Source organism: Delphinus delphis, chromosome 21 (genome assembly GCF_949987515.2).
Source record: "Delphinus delphis chromosome 21, mDelDel1.2, whole genome shotgun sequence".
NCBI lineage: Eukaryota > Metazoa > Chordata > Mammalia > Artiodactyla > Delphinidae > Delphinus > Delphinus delphis.
Window position 1 is genome coordinate 9,905,415 of NC_082703.1, and position 16,250 is coordinate 9,921,664.

The window sequence follows — 16,250 nt, forward strand, 5'->3', positions numbered from 1 at the left end:
TTTTATGTGATTAATAGCTACTAGCATCTACTGAGTAGAAGGAAAGGTGCTTTTCAGGTTCTTTTGGACTTTTGATACTTTTTTCCCTGGTACGTCATCTGACAGAGAGCTATTGTACAGAGGTTTTTTTCTGTGATTTAGGCAGATAAACTGTGAGTGTTAGTATTATCTGGTGGGAATTTTATAGCCTTTGTGTTAACAAAATATAAAAAGAATGTGTGGGACTTCCCTGGTGGCGCAGTGGTTGAGAGTCCGCCTGCCGATGCAGGGGACACGGGGTTCGTGCCCCAGTCTGGGAGGATCCCACATGCCGCGGAGCGGCTGGGCCGTGAGCCATAGCCACTGAGCCTGCGCTGTGGCTATGCTCCGGAGCCTCTGCTCCGCAGTGGGAGAGGGCACAACGGTGAGAGGGCTGTGTACCGCAAAAAAAAAATGTATGAACTTCGGAGTCTGACTAGTTTCTGGTTGTATTACTCATCAAAGTTATAGTCTTGGGCAAGTTACTTTACTTCCTTCAAATTCAGCTTTCTTACCCTTAAAAATGAGGCTAAAAATTGCTACTTCATGAGTTGTTGGGAGAACTGAATGAGCTCATGCATGCTGAGTACTTAAGAAAGGACGTAATAGGTCACTCAACAAATATTCATGATCTCTTTTTCTTTGGCAAAGTATTTCCTCCTTGTGAAGTTCCAGTTGATCTGTCAGTATCATACTTTATATGAATTCAACTTCATTTTCCACTTAAAGCTATGATAAAAATTATAATAATATTTAAACATGAGGATAGCAAACATTTCTTGGATATTTATTATGTGTCAGGCTCTGAAATAAGTGTTTTGCCAGTTTTATCTCATAGAATTGTCACAGTAACTCTCTGATTAGGCACCTTATTTTCTACATTTTGGGAATTGAATCAAGGAGAGGCTGGGGAGTTGAGATTTGAATCCTGGCAGGCTGACTCTAGAGCCCGTTCTCTTAGGCGCTGTGGATTGCGAGACTTCTGTGGATGAAAGAAGAAAACTGCGCTTTTGGCTGTTTCTGAGGAGAAGAAATAGCCTAGACTTAAAAGTTAATTAAGGTAGATGCATGAGAGGGGAGCATACCTTTAAGACCAAGGCATTTAGCCAGAATTCTACATCATTTTTATATTTCTCATTGTATCTTCAATTCTGTATCTGAGAGGTGTACAGTCAGATCTTAGATCAACCCTTGGAGCACTCCCTTCCTCTGGAATGTTGATCCTTGCTTTCCTCTGAACTCCACAGGGTCATTTGCTCAAGACATTTGACTTCAGAGAACCCCGGGAATAAGAGGCATTCTATGGGACTATTTAGTGCATTTAAAAAACTTTTGGAAGAGATCATCCATTTCAGATGGATGGAAATCTTATTTCAAGATGTCCAGAGAACTGTACTACCCATATAACCCACTGCTTTAGTGCATTTGCCGTAAAAGACTAAACAAATAAATCAGTAATCTGAATTCCTTATGTTGTAGCTGAAGTTGTTTTCCTTGGGGGGAACTGGGGTCAGTTGATCATTTTCCATTTCTAATCAATGCCTGAAACTTTGATTTGTTTGTTCCCTAATTTTTACAGGAGTGGATGGACAGTCCTGGTTATTTCTGCTCCACTTCTCTGCTCTTTTGAAACTCAGATAGAAGGAAATGACTACATGTCAATGACTTTTGGAATTCAAGTCTGATGGCAGGGAAAATTAAGTGGAAGCATCATTTTAGTCTCGGGACCTGATTGTCGATCTCTCACTCTCCTGTAATGGACTTTCTGACCTTGGGCAAGTCACTTCATCTCTCTGGTCCTGGTTTCCTCATCTGTGAGTGAGGTATTAGGTCTAAATGATCTCAAAGGCTCCTTTTAGTTTTAAGCTTTGGGTTTCTACATGGTAACCCTGCAAGACTACATTTATGAAATCTTCTGCACTATGGCTAAAATATTGCTCATTTGTTACAGATTTTTTTTGATGCCTTCTGGTTTAAAGAAACTCCAGCTGCTCTTATGATCGCTTAAGAAGACTGCATGCTGTTCCCTTTCAATGCCAAGCCAGGCCCACTCAGAACCTCAGTTCTCAGTCCTCCATGGAGACCAGGTCCCAGCAGGAATGGCAGTGGAGGAAATTGGCACCCAGATGGTTCCTCCGCGTGAAGGTGTCTTGGGCTGCGGGCCGACTCGAGAACACCTGGTAACCAGGCTAGCCCTCTGTCAGTCACCCAGGGCAGGGCAGCATGGTGCGGATTCAGAGGAGGAAGCTTCTGGCATCTTGCCTGTGCGTCACAGCTACTGTCTTTCTGCTCGTCACACTCCAGGTACCAAGAATTTGGGTTGTGCAGTGTTGATTCCTGGGCCTTTGCCACCACCCCATTCTCTCCAAGTACTTTACTTTTTGCATCATCTCTCAGGATCAGGATTTTCTTTGTAAAGCAAGGAAAATACTTTCTTTTTTAACAGACGAAACTGAGGTTCAGTGAGCGGATGTGTCAGGTTTAGTGAGTGGATGTGTCAGGTAGAAAGAAAATCAGTGGGTTAGGGGATCAGTTTGTGACTCTTGCAGGGTACTGGTTTTACAGTAACAGAAGGTAGAGTTCTGTCTGTCTTACTGGGTCAGAATTGGATGGCCTCTTCCAAGTCATGATCCCTTCTGAAAGATACCATTCGTTTTTGTTTTGTTTTCTTATTTTGGCCCTGCTGTGTGGCTTGCAGGATCTTAGTTTTCTGACCAGGGATTGAACCCCTGCCCTCGGCAGCAAAAACACAGAGTCCTAAACACTGGACCGCCAGGAAACTCCCTTCTGTTTTTTTAAAAATAATTTTAATTAATTAATTAATTATTTTGGCTGTGTTGGGTCTTCGTTGCTATGTGCGGGCTTTTCTCTAGTTGCGGCGAGCGGGGGCTACTCTTGGTGTACGGGCTTCTCATTGCGGTGGCTTCTCGCATTGCAGAGCACGGGCTCTAGGCGCACAGGCTTCAGTAGTTGCAGCACGCGGGCTCAGCAGTTGTGGTGCGCGGGCTCAGTAGTTGTGGTGCACGGGCTTAGCTGCTCTGCAGCATCTGGGATCTTCCCGGACCAGGGATCGAACCCGTGTCCCCTGCATTGGAAGGTGGATTCTTAACCACTGTGCCACCAGGGAAGTCCCCGAAAGATGCCATTCTTGAAGAAGTAGTGACTATTCTGAGGACAAGCTAGTCGTTCTGCAGAACACACACATCTGCATTAATAGATTTGTCTGTAGTGGGGTGAATGACCTGAAACGTTTCCTGAGTCCCCCCGTTTATTTCATTTAGTTGGTTATTCTCAACTTCATTTGCTGAATTCAAAGTAAAATAAAAGTTTCACAGTGATATTAAAAGTAGAAATACGAGTTGAGATATTTTAGCACCCACTCAAGGACCAGCTGTCCATTTCAAAATCCAAAAGGACTTTTAAAGATTATTTGTGGATGTGAGTGTTTCAGACGTGGAGCTGATGGAGACAGAAGTGTTCTCTGGGCGTGTTATTCTGGAGGGCTTCCCTTCTCCTCGCTTAGGACTGAATGAGCTTATGCTTATAAAAGGACTTCGGCAGATAGTACTGCACTGTACTTCCACCACCTTCCACGGCCAGGTTGGGATTCTGGTCAGAGGAAACCCCTGGCTCCCTGCTTGTCTGTCTTGGAGGTGGGTATCCAGGACCTGCTTGAACTGGAGGGGCTGGAGTTTTCTGCTTTAGAAATCTCTCTCCTTAAAGCAATCCCTATTATTCGATGTTTTTTTTTTTATTAAAAAAAAAATTTTAGGCCACGCCCTGTGGCGTGTAGGATCTTAGTTCCCCAACCAGGGAACAAACCCGTGCCCCCTGCATTGGGAGCGTGGGGTCTTAGCCACTGGACCGCCAGGGAGGTCCCAGTCCCTATTATTTGGATATGACCTTATACCTCACATAGTAGACTTTGATCAGAAATGTGGAGCAAAATTTGTTTTTGAAGTTATAAACATGGCTTTCTAAACGTGTTTCTTTCAAGTTCCTGGTTGTATATTTGCAGGGAAAGGTTGGGTGAAAAAGAGTGTTTGTAGCTACAAGTCAACTCCATTCCATCAAGGTACTGGGGAATAGCCACATTATTATGTTATCATAAAGAGGCTTAGAAAGCTATTGGCAAGGGTTTTTAGTTTTCAGTGATGGTCTTACTGTTCTAATGATGACTTTGGTGTCACAAGTAATCTGTGCTTTTTTTAAAAAAAAATAATAGAATTCTTTCTTCCGTTTGGAATACTATGTGGCGTTTGCTGAGTGGCTCTTAATAGCTTTTTTGGCCTTGAATCCCTCAGAGAATCCAGTGAACGTTATAGACCCTCCCCAGGGAGTTACAGACTCTGTATCACCTCAGTGGGCGGGGCCCTTTTCTGACACTAAAGGTAGCAAATACATAAAGAAGGCACCACCACTGGCTGCTGAGAGTGGGGTCTGCGGGCCACACAGGTAGTGTCCTTTGTTGACAAGTGGGCCAGTTAATACGTGAAAATATGCCTTCTTTTACCGACTTTATTTATTGTATAGTGTGACTACTAATGTTTTGTTATATATGAAAGAGACCAGCCCCTACTTTATACTGCTCTCTCTAACATATTTTTGTAATGCCATGTCAATATCAAACCTTAAAGTTTGATGAAAAGGCAGCGCTTTTGGAGAACTACTGCCCCTCTGATTTCACTCAGTCCACCCTGCCCTTCAGATTACTGTGATTGATGACGTAGCTCTCCAGGACCCAGACTCTCTTGAAATAAATTAAAAAACAAGGTTTTAAGTGAGAAGGAGCCCAGTACCTATGCCATCTCTATGCCATAGTGGATATTATTAGAAATATAAAATCCATGTTATGATTCCTTTAATTGTACTGAAAAGAAACCAATTGGCAATTTATAACTTATTTTCCCCAGAGTGTAATCCCCAGCAATAGCCAGAGAATAACCCTGACTCTCACAGGTTTCATTAAGAGACACAACCACTTCTGGATTCTATACTTGCCTATGAAATGGAGGAGAGATGTATCTGTTATGTGTTCAGTGGAATGAAGCATCCTTGTTGGTAGATATTTTGGAGGCTATGTCCCTACCCTAATCCCTGGAAACTGTGATATGTTACTTTACTTGGCAAAAGGGACTTTGTAAATAGATGGGATTATAGTGACACACCTTGAGGTGAGGAGATAACCCTGAATTATCTGTGCAGGCCCAGTGTAACCACATGAGTCCATAAAAGAGAAGACTCTTCCCTGGCTGTGTTCAGAGAGAGACACGATAACAGAAGGGTCAGAGATGTGCAACGTTGCTGGTTTTGAAGATGGAGGAAGGGGGCCATGAGCCAAGAACTGTGGGTGCCTCTAAAAGAAAAGCAAGAAAACGAATTCCCCACCAGAGTTTCCTGAAAAATGGCATAGCCCTGCCAACACCTTGATTTTAGCCCAGTGAGACCATTTCAGACTTCTGACCTCCAGAATCGTACGATAATAAATTTGCATCATTTTAAGTTGCTCAGTTTGTGATAATTTGTTATGGTAGCAATAGAAAACTAATAAGCTAAATCATCAAGATGAATGGGAGATGTACAGAAGGAAATTAAACAGTCTGACACTGGTAATAATCGTCATCTCTTTTAGGTAGTGGTTGAGCTGGGAAAATTTGAAAGGATGAAGTTTAAAAATTCTAATTTGAACGACGGACATGCACAAATGGAAGAAGAGCCTATACATCTCCATCCATTCCTTAAGAGAGAAGGACTGACCCTGAATAGGAAAAAAACACTGGCAGCTGATAGCTACCCCATCATGCTCTGGTGGTCCCCACTGACTGGTGAAACTGGAAGGCTAGGCCAGTGCGGGGCAGACACTTGTTTCTTCACCATCAACCGGACCTACCTCCATCATCACAGGACCAAAGCCTTCCTCTTCTATGGTAAGTAGGGCTTTTGCCTTTCTCCCTTAGCTTGCTGACATCCTACTTCAATGCTGAGTTACTGCCTTTCTCCCAAGGAAGAGATGGTGGGCTCCCCTTGAAAGCACTTGGCACGCCCGATTTCCTCTGCACTTGCTCTGTGGAAGGCCAGAGCATTGAGCAAATACAATAAATCAGTGAGCTGGACCAACAGAGGGGTGGTTGGCTGGGCCACTTGGTATTTATGGGGGAGAAGACCTAGTTCTTTTCACCTTTTCACACTTGGGCGTTGTGCTTACTGAACTTGTTATTCAGGAATTGGCTATTGATTATACTGCTGATATCAATTCAGAATGTCATCTGTGATAATGGCCAGGAGATTTTGATGACCATAACAGATGTTTAATTGGACATAAGCTCAGCACAGTATGATTTCATTACTCAGAAATAAAAATAAAAAGATTGTTCAACATCAGCTTTCAAGAGCAAGTTGGTATTCATCACTTCCCGAGGCTGATTATATGTCATGCTGGCATTGAAGGGCAGCCAGACCCAGCCAGTTGGGGGTAGCAAGATGCCAACAGCTGTTAGAAATATGGAGCTCCTGGGTGCTGAGTGATAGGGGCACGGGGGAATACAGATTAGCAAGCTCGACCAAAGATAGGCAAGGTTAATCACTAAAGTTAGGAAGTCAGTGAAAGGACATCTGCTTTAGAGTGTGGTATGAATGTGTGTGTGTGTGTGTGTGTGTGTGTGTGTGTGTGTGTGTGTGTGTGTGTGTGTGTGTGTGTGTGTATAGTGCTGGCTTTGGAGTGGCAGGACTGAGACTGGGCTGTAGGGCTGAGTCATCCTCAGTGATCTGCCCAACAACAACTTAAGTAAAGCAGAAAATGGGCTCGGCAGGAATCAGGTGGTGTATGTGCCCCACAGTTGGTCAGGGCTGCAGAGCAATGGGCACTCATGCCTGGTAGAGGTGAGGAGGCAGGGAATTCCAGGCACTTAGGCATCCAGATGTGGTGGAGTCCAGAGCCTCCAAAGGCCTGCAGGTGTCCTCATGCACTTGCTTTCCTCCTCTGCTCTTAGAGGGGAATCAGTGTAGGTCTGAGGAGTGAGGGCTGTTAGTACAGGGCCAGGCTGATGGCTGATTTTTTCTGAGGGGCAAACAACCATCTGAATAGTGTCAGATGCTTATTTTGAGCATCACTTGATTTCAGGTCCCACTGAAGGTGTAATGTAACATATGGGATTGCATCCTGATACATTTTTCTAAAATCCAAAGAATTCTGAATTCTGAAACACATAAATCTCTGAGAGTTTGGATAAGGGACTATAACCCTCTAGGGGTGTTTTGAGATGAAGCAACTAAATGTATGAGTTTAATTTCCCAAATTTTACCAGGAGCCCCTAGACATACTTCAATTAGACACAAAAATATATATATAATGTAATGGGTACTTACGTACTTACTACATAGCTTAAGAAATAAAATATTACAAGTAAAATTGAAAGCCTCTATGAGCCCCTCACTGACCCCATCCTGTTTCCTTCCTCCTACCTGGAGGGAATCATGATCCTGAAGTTGGTGTGTGTGTGTGTCTGTGTGTGTGTTTAAACAACATACAATATTTTTTGTATGTTTTAAAAATTATGTAAATAGTATGATATGTTAACTTTCTCTCTCTGTAACTTACTTTTTCTCTTACATGGTTTTTGAGGTTTGTTAATGTTGGATCCTTATAGCTCCAGTTCACCCATTTTACTGTTGTATAGAATTCCATTGTATTTATATATCACACTTCATTTAACCATTTTCCTATTGTTGAACATTTAGGTTGTTTTAAAAAAACTTTCTTATGACAAAAAACGCTACAGTAAACAATCCATGTACGTGTGTGAGCCTTCGCGAGGATTCATACCTAGCAGTGGAATTATTTGTTACGAATTTACATTTATGAATTTCCAGACCAATATCCAGAGTGGTTGTATCACAGTCACTATCTTTTAAACGTTTAAAACTTTTTTTTTCCCACATTGTACAAACCCTAAGATTCTCTTTACTCACTGGTCCATTTCTACAACAAATACATCCAAAACACTATATAATAAAATTATTTACAACATTTCCAAATGAGAAGATTCCTTTTGCCCCACTACTGCTATTCAGACACAGTACTTCCACAGCACCATACATTATTAGAAGATCTAAAAATGCTCACCCTGTACTCTAGGCTGCTTAGGAAATGTGAAAACTAATAACATAATCGCATTAGCTCCTCTCAATACATGGCAACAGTATAGAAACCTTGAACTTCATCTTGCAACACCAAAAGGGTTCAACAACTCCGCTTTCCCCATTGCACTTTATGAAACAGGTTGCAGGGACCAGGAAAAGGACCACATTATTAAAATGGATTTTAAAAAGCCACAGCTCAAAACTGCTTTTTGTAAGCTTTACACACATTTACAAATATCAAGTCATCGTCCAGCTTGTTTACTTGGATTTTCTTCACTCGGATTGCACTGCACTGGTTATGTCTTCAGTCGGGCTGAAGGCTGGAGCAGGCCAAGAGGATGGCTTATGATGTCCATTTTCCACACTTTCAGAAGCCACAGCTGGCTCTTCAGTTCGAGAGTTTCTTCGGCTTGGAGTTTTGGACCTTTCAGTTATCTCTTTAGGCTCACTGCTTTGTCTAGAGACTGTGGCAGCATTTGCCTCGAGTTCTGGTCTGGGAAGAGACCCCTGCAGTGCTGTGGCTGGAGTTTCCTTCGGGACTAAACTCTGTGAAGGGGCTGGTGGTCGCTTTGAAAATTCGGGCAGTTTAGGGCCTGAGTTGTCCAGGTTAATTCCTTGTTCTCTAGGCAATGGTGCTCATCAGCCTCCTCCAGACCAGGTGGGCAAGTACCTGGGGTGTTTAGATCCTGCTATTTTTCTTCTTCCAAGGGGGTTTCTTCTTCTTCATTTTATTTGCATTGGTATTATTTTGCTTATTCTTTACCCCAAAATGGCCTGCAGAGATATCGCTCTGCAATAAGTCGACCAACAATGGGCTTGTTAGCGTGACCTCCTTACTGACCGGGAAGCCTCATTCTGACCACAGGACATCTGATTTCCATTGGGTGCTCCACTGAAAGGTGCGTTGAAAGGCATGCCATGGCCTGAGAAGTGGTTTCCCGAGGCACTGTTTCCCAGCATGGCCTGGACGCCGGCAGAGGGGGGACACCATGTTGCTTTGTTGCATGCTGACGTCAGGCATCATCTGAGACAAGCTGACATCATTATTTGCTGTAGTAGCAGGATCACCATGCGGCTGGGCCATATGTGGGCTGGGCCCTGGTGGCCTCAAGACCTGCCCCTGAATCCCCATAACCTGAGATGGACTGTAGTTCATGGGCCCTTGCTGGGGCAGCATCTGTCCTGACATCTGTCCCGTAAACTGCACCATGTTTCCTTGCGTGTTTGGAGTTGATCTCCTCGTTATCAGTGCTGGTCCCTACATGACATTAGATTGGTTCTGAGTGTTAAACTGTTGCTTATTCCCCTGCATCTGATTGGTCATAATCTGCTCTATCATTGGGTCCTGTTGAAGCAAAACTTGCCCCTGAGGCCCCATCATCTGGTTATGTGGTACCCTCATTTATGGGCCCTGCTGGGGAAGCATCTGCTTGGGTGGGGTCATCCTCTGGGACGAGAGCCCAGGATTTTGGCTCTGAGGATCCACTGTCATCTGACCCTGCTGCATAATAAGCTGGGCCCTTGAAAGGATCATAGGGTTCTGAGGGCTCAAGGTACCTTGTTGCTGGGCCTTCTGCTCTGGGAGGGCAAGATCTGCTGGTGCATGCTCATCACCTGAGATGGTGGCCCTGCTGGGGCTGGCCTTGCATGTTGCCCAGGTTCACCTGAGGAACCCCAGAACTACCAGTCTGTTGGCTGTTCGTGTTGCCATGAATTGCCCTGAGGCTGGGCTGCATCATATTTGGTGGCCCATGGGACACCTGCATCTGGTTTTGAGGAGGACCAGCTCCTTGACCACCTGCATGCTGGACATTTTGATTTGCTTGAAGCTGAGGGGCTCCTGAATTTCCAGGGGTAGTTGCTGTGGTCGAAGGCACCTGACCTTGCATAAAGTTCGGATTGGCCTGTCCTGTTGCGAAGCCAGGTGGGAGGCGTTTAGGCATTCCTGGACCACCTGCCATGGGAAAGCCCGCCTCCATCCTAACTGAATTTCCAGCTCCCGTGGGTCCATTCATTCTCACATTTCGGCTTTGGTTCTGAGCCAAAGCCAGGTTGATAGCACCTTCCCCTTCAGTCTGAACGGAGAGAATTCCCAGATCCCGAAGCTGCTGGTTGTTGCTCTGAGCCAGGATCCGTAGCCGCTCCGCTGCTTCCCGGGAGATGTTGAATGTCACGTGCACACTGTTCCAGGCCTCTACCTCTGTACCTTTAGCTTGCTGGATTCCATGTGTAACAAATCGGGTACTTTCTTCAATATTGTGTCCAATTTCCATTTGAAGTCTTTATCATCTGTATTTCCTTTGAAGGCCACAAAGATTGTGGAATCCTCCAAAATACTATCACTTTTTGAGTCATCACCTTCTAGTCCAGAGTCAAAGTCCACCTCTGAGTCCTCCACTGTTGATGAATACAAGGGAGTATAGATGTCTTCTAAGTTTGGAAGGTCATCCATAACCATGGTGAATATTATTCCAGAAGCATATGCCAAGTGGACAATAAAAAAACCAAAATGTCTTTCTTAATTTTTATCATTTATCCAGGTCATCTTCTAAGTCCAAACAAGCTGGCATTTTTAGGGCCTGTATTTTAAGGTAGCAGCCAAATAAAAATTCTGAGTGCTGCCCCAGCCCTCCTGGGCGGGCCTCTTAGCACCGGCCCGGGCCGAGCGTCCCTGCGGCCCTCCATGTATCCCTCCGTCCATCCTCACGTGCGCCTGTCTGTCCGGCTAGTCTGGCCATTGGCTCCCAGCCGCGAGCAGCCCGACCAGGCTGGGCCTCAAGGACCCAGCGGAGAGGGGGATGGGCCGGACCGGGCCGGGGCTAAACATTTAAAACTTTTTAACATGTTATACATGCACATAGAGCTCCTGTGTTTTCAAGTAACACTTTGATTGTGACTTCTTGGTTTTTCACTTTTAGGCATTATATATTGATTCTTACTACGGAAGATGAGTATTTAACTCTCCTCCCTCACCCTTGCTCCTCCCACTCATTTCTCAGCCCCATATTCTTCCCCAGAAGTTATATCATCATCATTTTAGATAGATTAGCATCTAGTTTTTACATCATCATGTAGTCACAGTGAGCCATGATTTAAGATACTAAGATTTCTTTTCCTGTACAAATTGTTTTCCCTGTAGTGGCACCAGATATTCTTTTTTTTTAAAATTTATTTATTTAATTAATTATTTTTTGGCTGCGTTGGGTCTTCATTGCTGTGTGTAGGCTTTCTCTAGTTGTGGCGAGTGGGGGCTACTGTCTTCATCGTGGTGCGCAGGCTTCTCATTGTGGTGGCTTCTCTTGTTGCAGAGCATGGGCTCTAGGTGCACAGGCTTCAGTAGTTGTGGCTCGCGGGCTCAATAGTTGTGGCTCGCAGGCTCTAGAGTGCAGGCTCAGTAGTTGTGGTGCACGGGCTTTGTTGCTCCTTGGCATGTGGGATCTTTACGGACCAGGGCTCAAACCCATGTCCCCTGCATTGGCAGACAGATTATTAACCACTGCGCCACCAGGGAAGCCCCCAGATATTCTTAAAGAAATGTCTCCCAGAGATTCCTGACATGTCCAGTTAGAGCTGTCATCCTTTCTGCCTGGTGCCCAGGTGCTGTCCTGGCTGCCCATCAGTCTGGGGATTCCTTGTACTTCGCTTGTGTGTTGGATTTTCTGTTTCTCTTATGCCTTATCTTCCTCTGGCTTGGTTTGTGTCTTCTTCTTTTTCTTTTTTTGGCTATGCGGGATCTTAGTTCCCTGACCCGGGGTAGAACCCACGCCCCCTGCAGTGGAAGTGCAGAGTCTTAACGACTGGACCACCAAGGAAGTCCCGTTTGTGTCTTTATTTCAGTGTGTCCTGAGAAAGGTTCACGGAAGGTAAGTTTTCAGAAACTTTGTATGTGCGAACATGTGCTTATTTTACCTTTACTTTCACTGATGGTTTGGCTCAGCATAGAATTCTAAGTTGGAAATTCTTTTCTTTCTGAATTTTTAAGACATTTTCCCACTGTATTCTAGCTTCCAGTGTTATTGCTGAGGAATTCAGAGCTATTTTGATTTCCTGTCCTTTGTGTGTGGTGTACTTTTTTGTTCCCTTCTCCCTTCTGCGGAGAACCTTCGCTTTTTCACCAGTTTGGAAATTCAGTAATGATTGCTTTCGTGTTTGTCTCTTTCCTTCTACTGAGATGCGCACTCAAATATCTGGTTGCCGGGAAGCCTACAAAGCAGTATTTATGTAGTGAGTTTTTTGGACTCACAGACTTGCAGAGCATGCACTTAATTTTATCTGCACACTTAAGACCTGATTCTTCTCTCAGGGATGGACTTGCCTCCAACCAAACTCCCAGGAGACTGATGTGTCAACCAGGATGCTTCTGGTTTGCTTTTCATATCTCGGATTTTGTCACTGTCCAGCTCCCAAAACTGTCAGTGACTCCACTGAGAACTGAATATATGCCATTTTTATTGCCCTGCCACTTAAGGCTCTGTGTAAAGACTCAGGCCTGCCTTCTGAGCTCAACTCCTGTGATTATATCAGCTAAACTTACGTTCAAAAATCAAACTGGAATAGTCAGCATTTTAGGCATATGCCACAGATGTTCCTGACTTAGCACCATTGTTCATTCAATTTCTATGTCCTGGAGCGTTTTTTTAATTTGTCCTGTCAAAATAATCTACTGAACGCTACCGTTTGTTTGGCAGTGTGGAGGAATAATACAGTTTTTGATGTCAAATAGTATAATCTTGAGACACAGATATTACTGAACTGTCATGCAGTGCTGAAGGGTGTATATACCATAAGAGAAATGTCGACAAGTTTTGTGGGATTTCAGAGAAGGGAGAGAGCACACATGATTGGAGGGGTCAGGAAAGGCTTCATAAGATCTCCTTCATAAAATAGGGGAAATCTGAAGTAGGCCTTGAAGGATAATGGAATTGGATTATGTTGGGATTGGAGGACATTTCAGTATGAAGAACAGCATGAATGGGGGCATGGAGGTAGAAAATTACGGGTAATATCTGAGGTTGCAGCAAGGAGATTGGTTGGCTACAGCATGATTTTATGTAAGAGAGAGACTAAGATCGAAGGATACATTGGAACCAGAGCATGGAGAATCTTGAACTTTGGCTTAAGATTTTGCATCAAATTAGAGGATGGTGTGAGGGAGCAAGTGAAAGTTGAATGGCCTTTTAAAAACCAACTCAAATATAACACCTATGAATGCTTTCTGATTCCCTTCCATTGAATGTAACCTCTCTTCTCTAAATGTCCAGAGGCATTTTATATCTCTTTTATGTCATTTAATTGAGCATCTATTAATACAATATGCCAGGCACAGTGCCAATGATGAGGAATGAAGAAGATAAATAAGGTAACTATGGCATTTGGTTTTGTCCTATATCATCTTCTCTTCCATATTAGAGTGCAAAGTTCTTGATGACAGGGCAACACTTCACCTTTGTACTTCCCCTCTCCCCTATAACGAGCATAGTACCTTGTACATGCTAGGCACTCAGGAAATAGTCACAGATACGTAGAGCCCTAAAGGACCTGGGAATCTAACCTTCTCTTTGTCGAGGCGAGGAGTCTGAGGCTCAGGAAGGTTAAGGATGTGCCCCCATTTACACAGGGGTTAGCGGCAGAGCTGGACAGAGAACCAAGATGCACCGACACCTGATCCTGTGCTCCTCCTCCGCAACTGTATTTGAATGTACACTCCTGACTATAATAAAACCTGGATATTTGGATTTTGGAATTGCTTACAGTGTATGGTTTGTAGCAAACCAAATTAGAAATTCAGTTCTTTAATAAGGTCTATTGAGCGAAATAGAGTGAATACAATACACTTTTCTGTCTGAGGGTTCCATATTCTAATTAAGTAGGTCACTTACAACTGCAAATGGTACTCTGGTACAGCAGGATTGAAAAAGAAAAGGCAGGAAAATGATTCAGGTGTCAAAGGCTGACCTAATTAACAGGAATGGAAACTCAAAGGATTATGTGACCTTGAGGCTTCTGTGAACCAGAATTTATTTTTTTTAGATTTTATTGAAGTATAGTGGATTTACAACATTGTGTTATTTTCTTCTGTACAGCAAAGTGACTCAGTTATATAGATATTCTTTTCATATTCTTTTCCGTTATGGTTTGTTACAGGCTATTGAACATAGTTCCCTGTGCTATAGAGTAGTACCTTGTTGTTTATCCAGAACCAGGAATATTTTTGACTTTGTTTGCTTCCTTTATAGCTTCCTTTCTCTTTTTTCTTTCTAGAGATGATTCATTTACTTAATATAAACACATTTCTGGAAGTAATAGTTAAAGACTTTCACGGTGAAATACAGTGAATTCTGTGTCTGGTTTGAGTCATTTGAGACATGAGGCTTCAGCTACATCAGCAATTCTCTGAAACAAAAATTAAGCAGTCACAAGTGAATAATTTTTTAAAAAACAAAAGTCCTTAGAGTTAGAGAATTTAGTCTTAGAAACCATCACTGTAGTGATTTCAAAACACAACTCTGCATTTTAAAACAGTTCTCTTGAAACCTGTCTGTCATGAGAGAGGGGTTGGAGTGCCTTTGATGAGAATGAGGGTAGTTAGGGTCGGGAACTGCTTTTGTTTTGGGTGAGTTCCTAAATAGAACTTTTAGTAAATACAGGTACATGGACAGAAAGAGAAAAGTAGGCTACTGAAATGTTTAACTTCTCCGGAAAGTGGATATTAGCACACCTTGTTGAAGTCTGGAGGTTACACACAGGAAGAATGTGGGACTGGTCTTCCTCAAAGGAAGACTACAATCCATCTCTCCAGGACTGGATCCTGAGTGGTCGGTGGGGCCCCCGGACCTTCATTCCAGGTGCAGGCTTCTTGCTCCCCCCATCCATGGATTTCAAAATATTTGTATCTATTCTTTTTCATATTCTTTTCCATTATGGTGTATTACAGGATATTGAATATAATAGTTCCCTGTGCTAGACAGTGGGACCTTGTTGTTTATGTATTTTGTATGTAGTAGTGTGTATCTGCTAATCTCAAACTTCTAATTTATCCCTCCCCCAACCTCTTCCCCTTTGGTAATCATAAGTTTGTTTCTGTGTCTGTGAGTCTGTTTCTGTTTTGTAAATAAGTTCATTTGTGTCATATTTCAGATTCCACATATAAGTGATATCATATGATATTTTTCTTTTTCTGACCTTACTTCACTTATCGATAGTATGATAATCTCTAGGTCCATCCGTGTTTTGCTGCAAATGGCATTTAATGGCTGAGTAGTATTCCACTGTATATGTACCACCTCTTCCTTATCCATTCCTCTGTAGATGGACACTCAGGTTCTTTCCATGACATGGCTGTTGTAAATAGTGCTGCTGTGAACATTGGGGTGCGGGTATCTTTTTGAATTAGAGTTTTCTCTGGATATATGCCCAGGAGTGGGATTGCAGGATCATATGGTATCTCTATTTTTAGTTTTTTAAGGAACCTCCATACTGTTTTCCACAGTGGCTGCACCAATTTACATTCCCACCCACAGTGTAGGAGGGTTCCCTTTTCTCCACACCCTCTCCAGCATTTATTATTTGTAGACTTTTTAATGATGGCCATTCTCACCGGTGTGAGGTGGTACCTCATTGTAGTTTTGATTTGCATTTCTCTAATAATTAGCGAAGTTGAGCATCTTTTCATGTGCCTGTTGGCCATCTTTATGTCTTCTTTGGAGAAATGTCTATTTAGGTCTTTTGCCCATTTTTTGATTGGGTTGTTTGTTTTTTTGTTACTGAGTTGTATGAGCTGTTTGTATGTTTTGGAAATTAAGCCCTTGTCAGTCACATCACTTGCAAATATTTTCTCCCATTCCATAGGTTGTCTTTTCGTTTTGCTTATGGTTTCCTTTGCTGTGCAAAAGCTTATAAGTTTGGTTAGGTCCCATTTGTTTATTTTTGCTTTTATATCTGTTGCCTTGGGAGATTGACCTAAGAAAACATTGCTACGATTTATGTCAGAGAATGTTTTGCCTATGTTCTCTTCTAGGAGTTTTATGGTGGCATGTCTTATATTTAAGTCTTTAAGCCACTTTGAGTTTATTTTTGTAAACACACATTCTTTT

At 43.1% G+C, this 16,250-nt stretch overlaps 1 protein-coding gene and 1 pseudogene across 7 annotated transcripts in view; one reads left to right on the top strand and one right to left on the bottom strand.

The window, feature by feature from the left end:
- Nucleotides 1-16,250, top strand: part of FUT10 (fucosyltransferase 10) — a 178,443-nt gene that overhangs the window by 19,421 nt on the left and 142,772 nt on the right. For 5 of the 7 annotated variants that reach the window (XR_011246327.1, XM_060001580.1, XM_069540280.1 and 2 more), the window contains exons 2-3: nt 1,970-2,322; nt 5,655-5,945. Coding sequence is in view for 6 of the 7 variants with exons in the window: in XM_060001580.1 (XP_059857563.1) it covers nt 2,052-2,322; nt 5,655-5,945 (562 nt within the window). In the remaining variant the exon portion in view is untranslated. Of the gene's footprint in view, nt 1-1,642; nt 1,833-1,969; nt 2,323-5,650; nt 5,946-16,250 lie in introns of those variants that run through there. The other 2 variants (XM_060001582.1, XM_060001586.1) reach the window with 2 other exon arrangements.
- LOC132417534 (nuclear receptor coactivator 6 pseudogene) lies at nt 8,257-10,719 on the bottom strand (annotated as a pseudogene).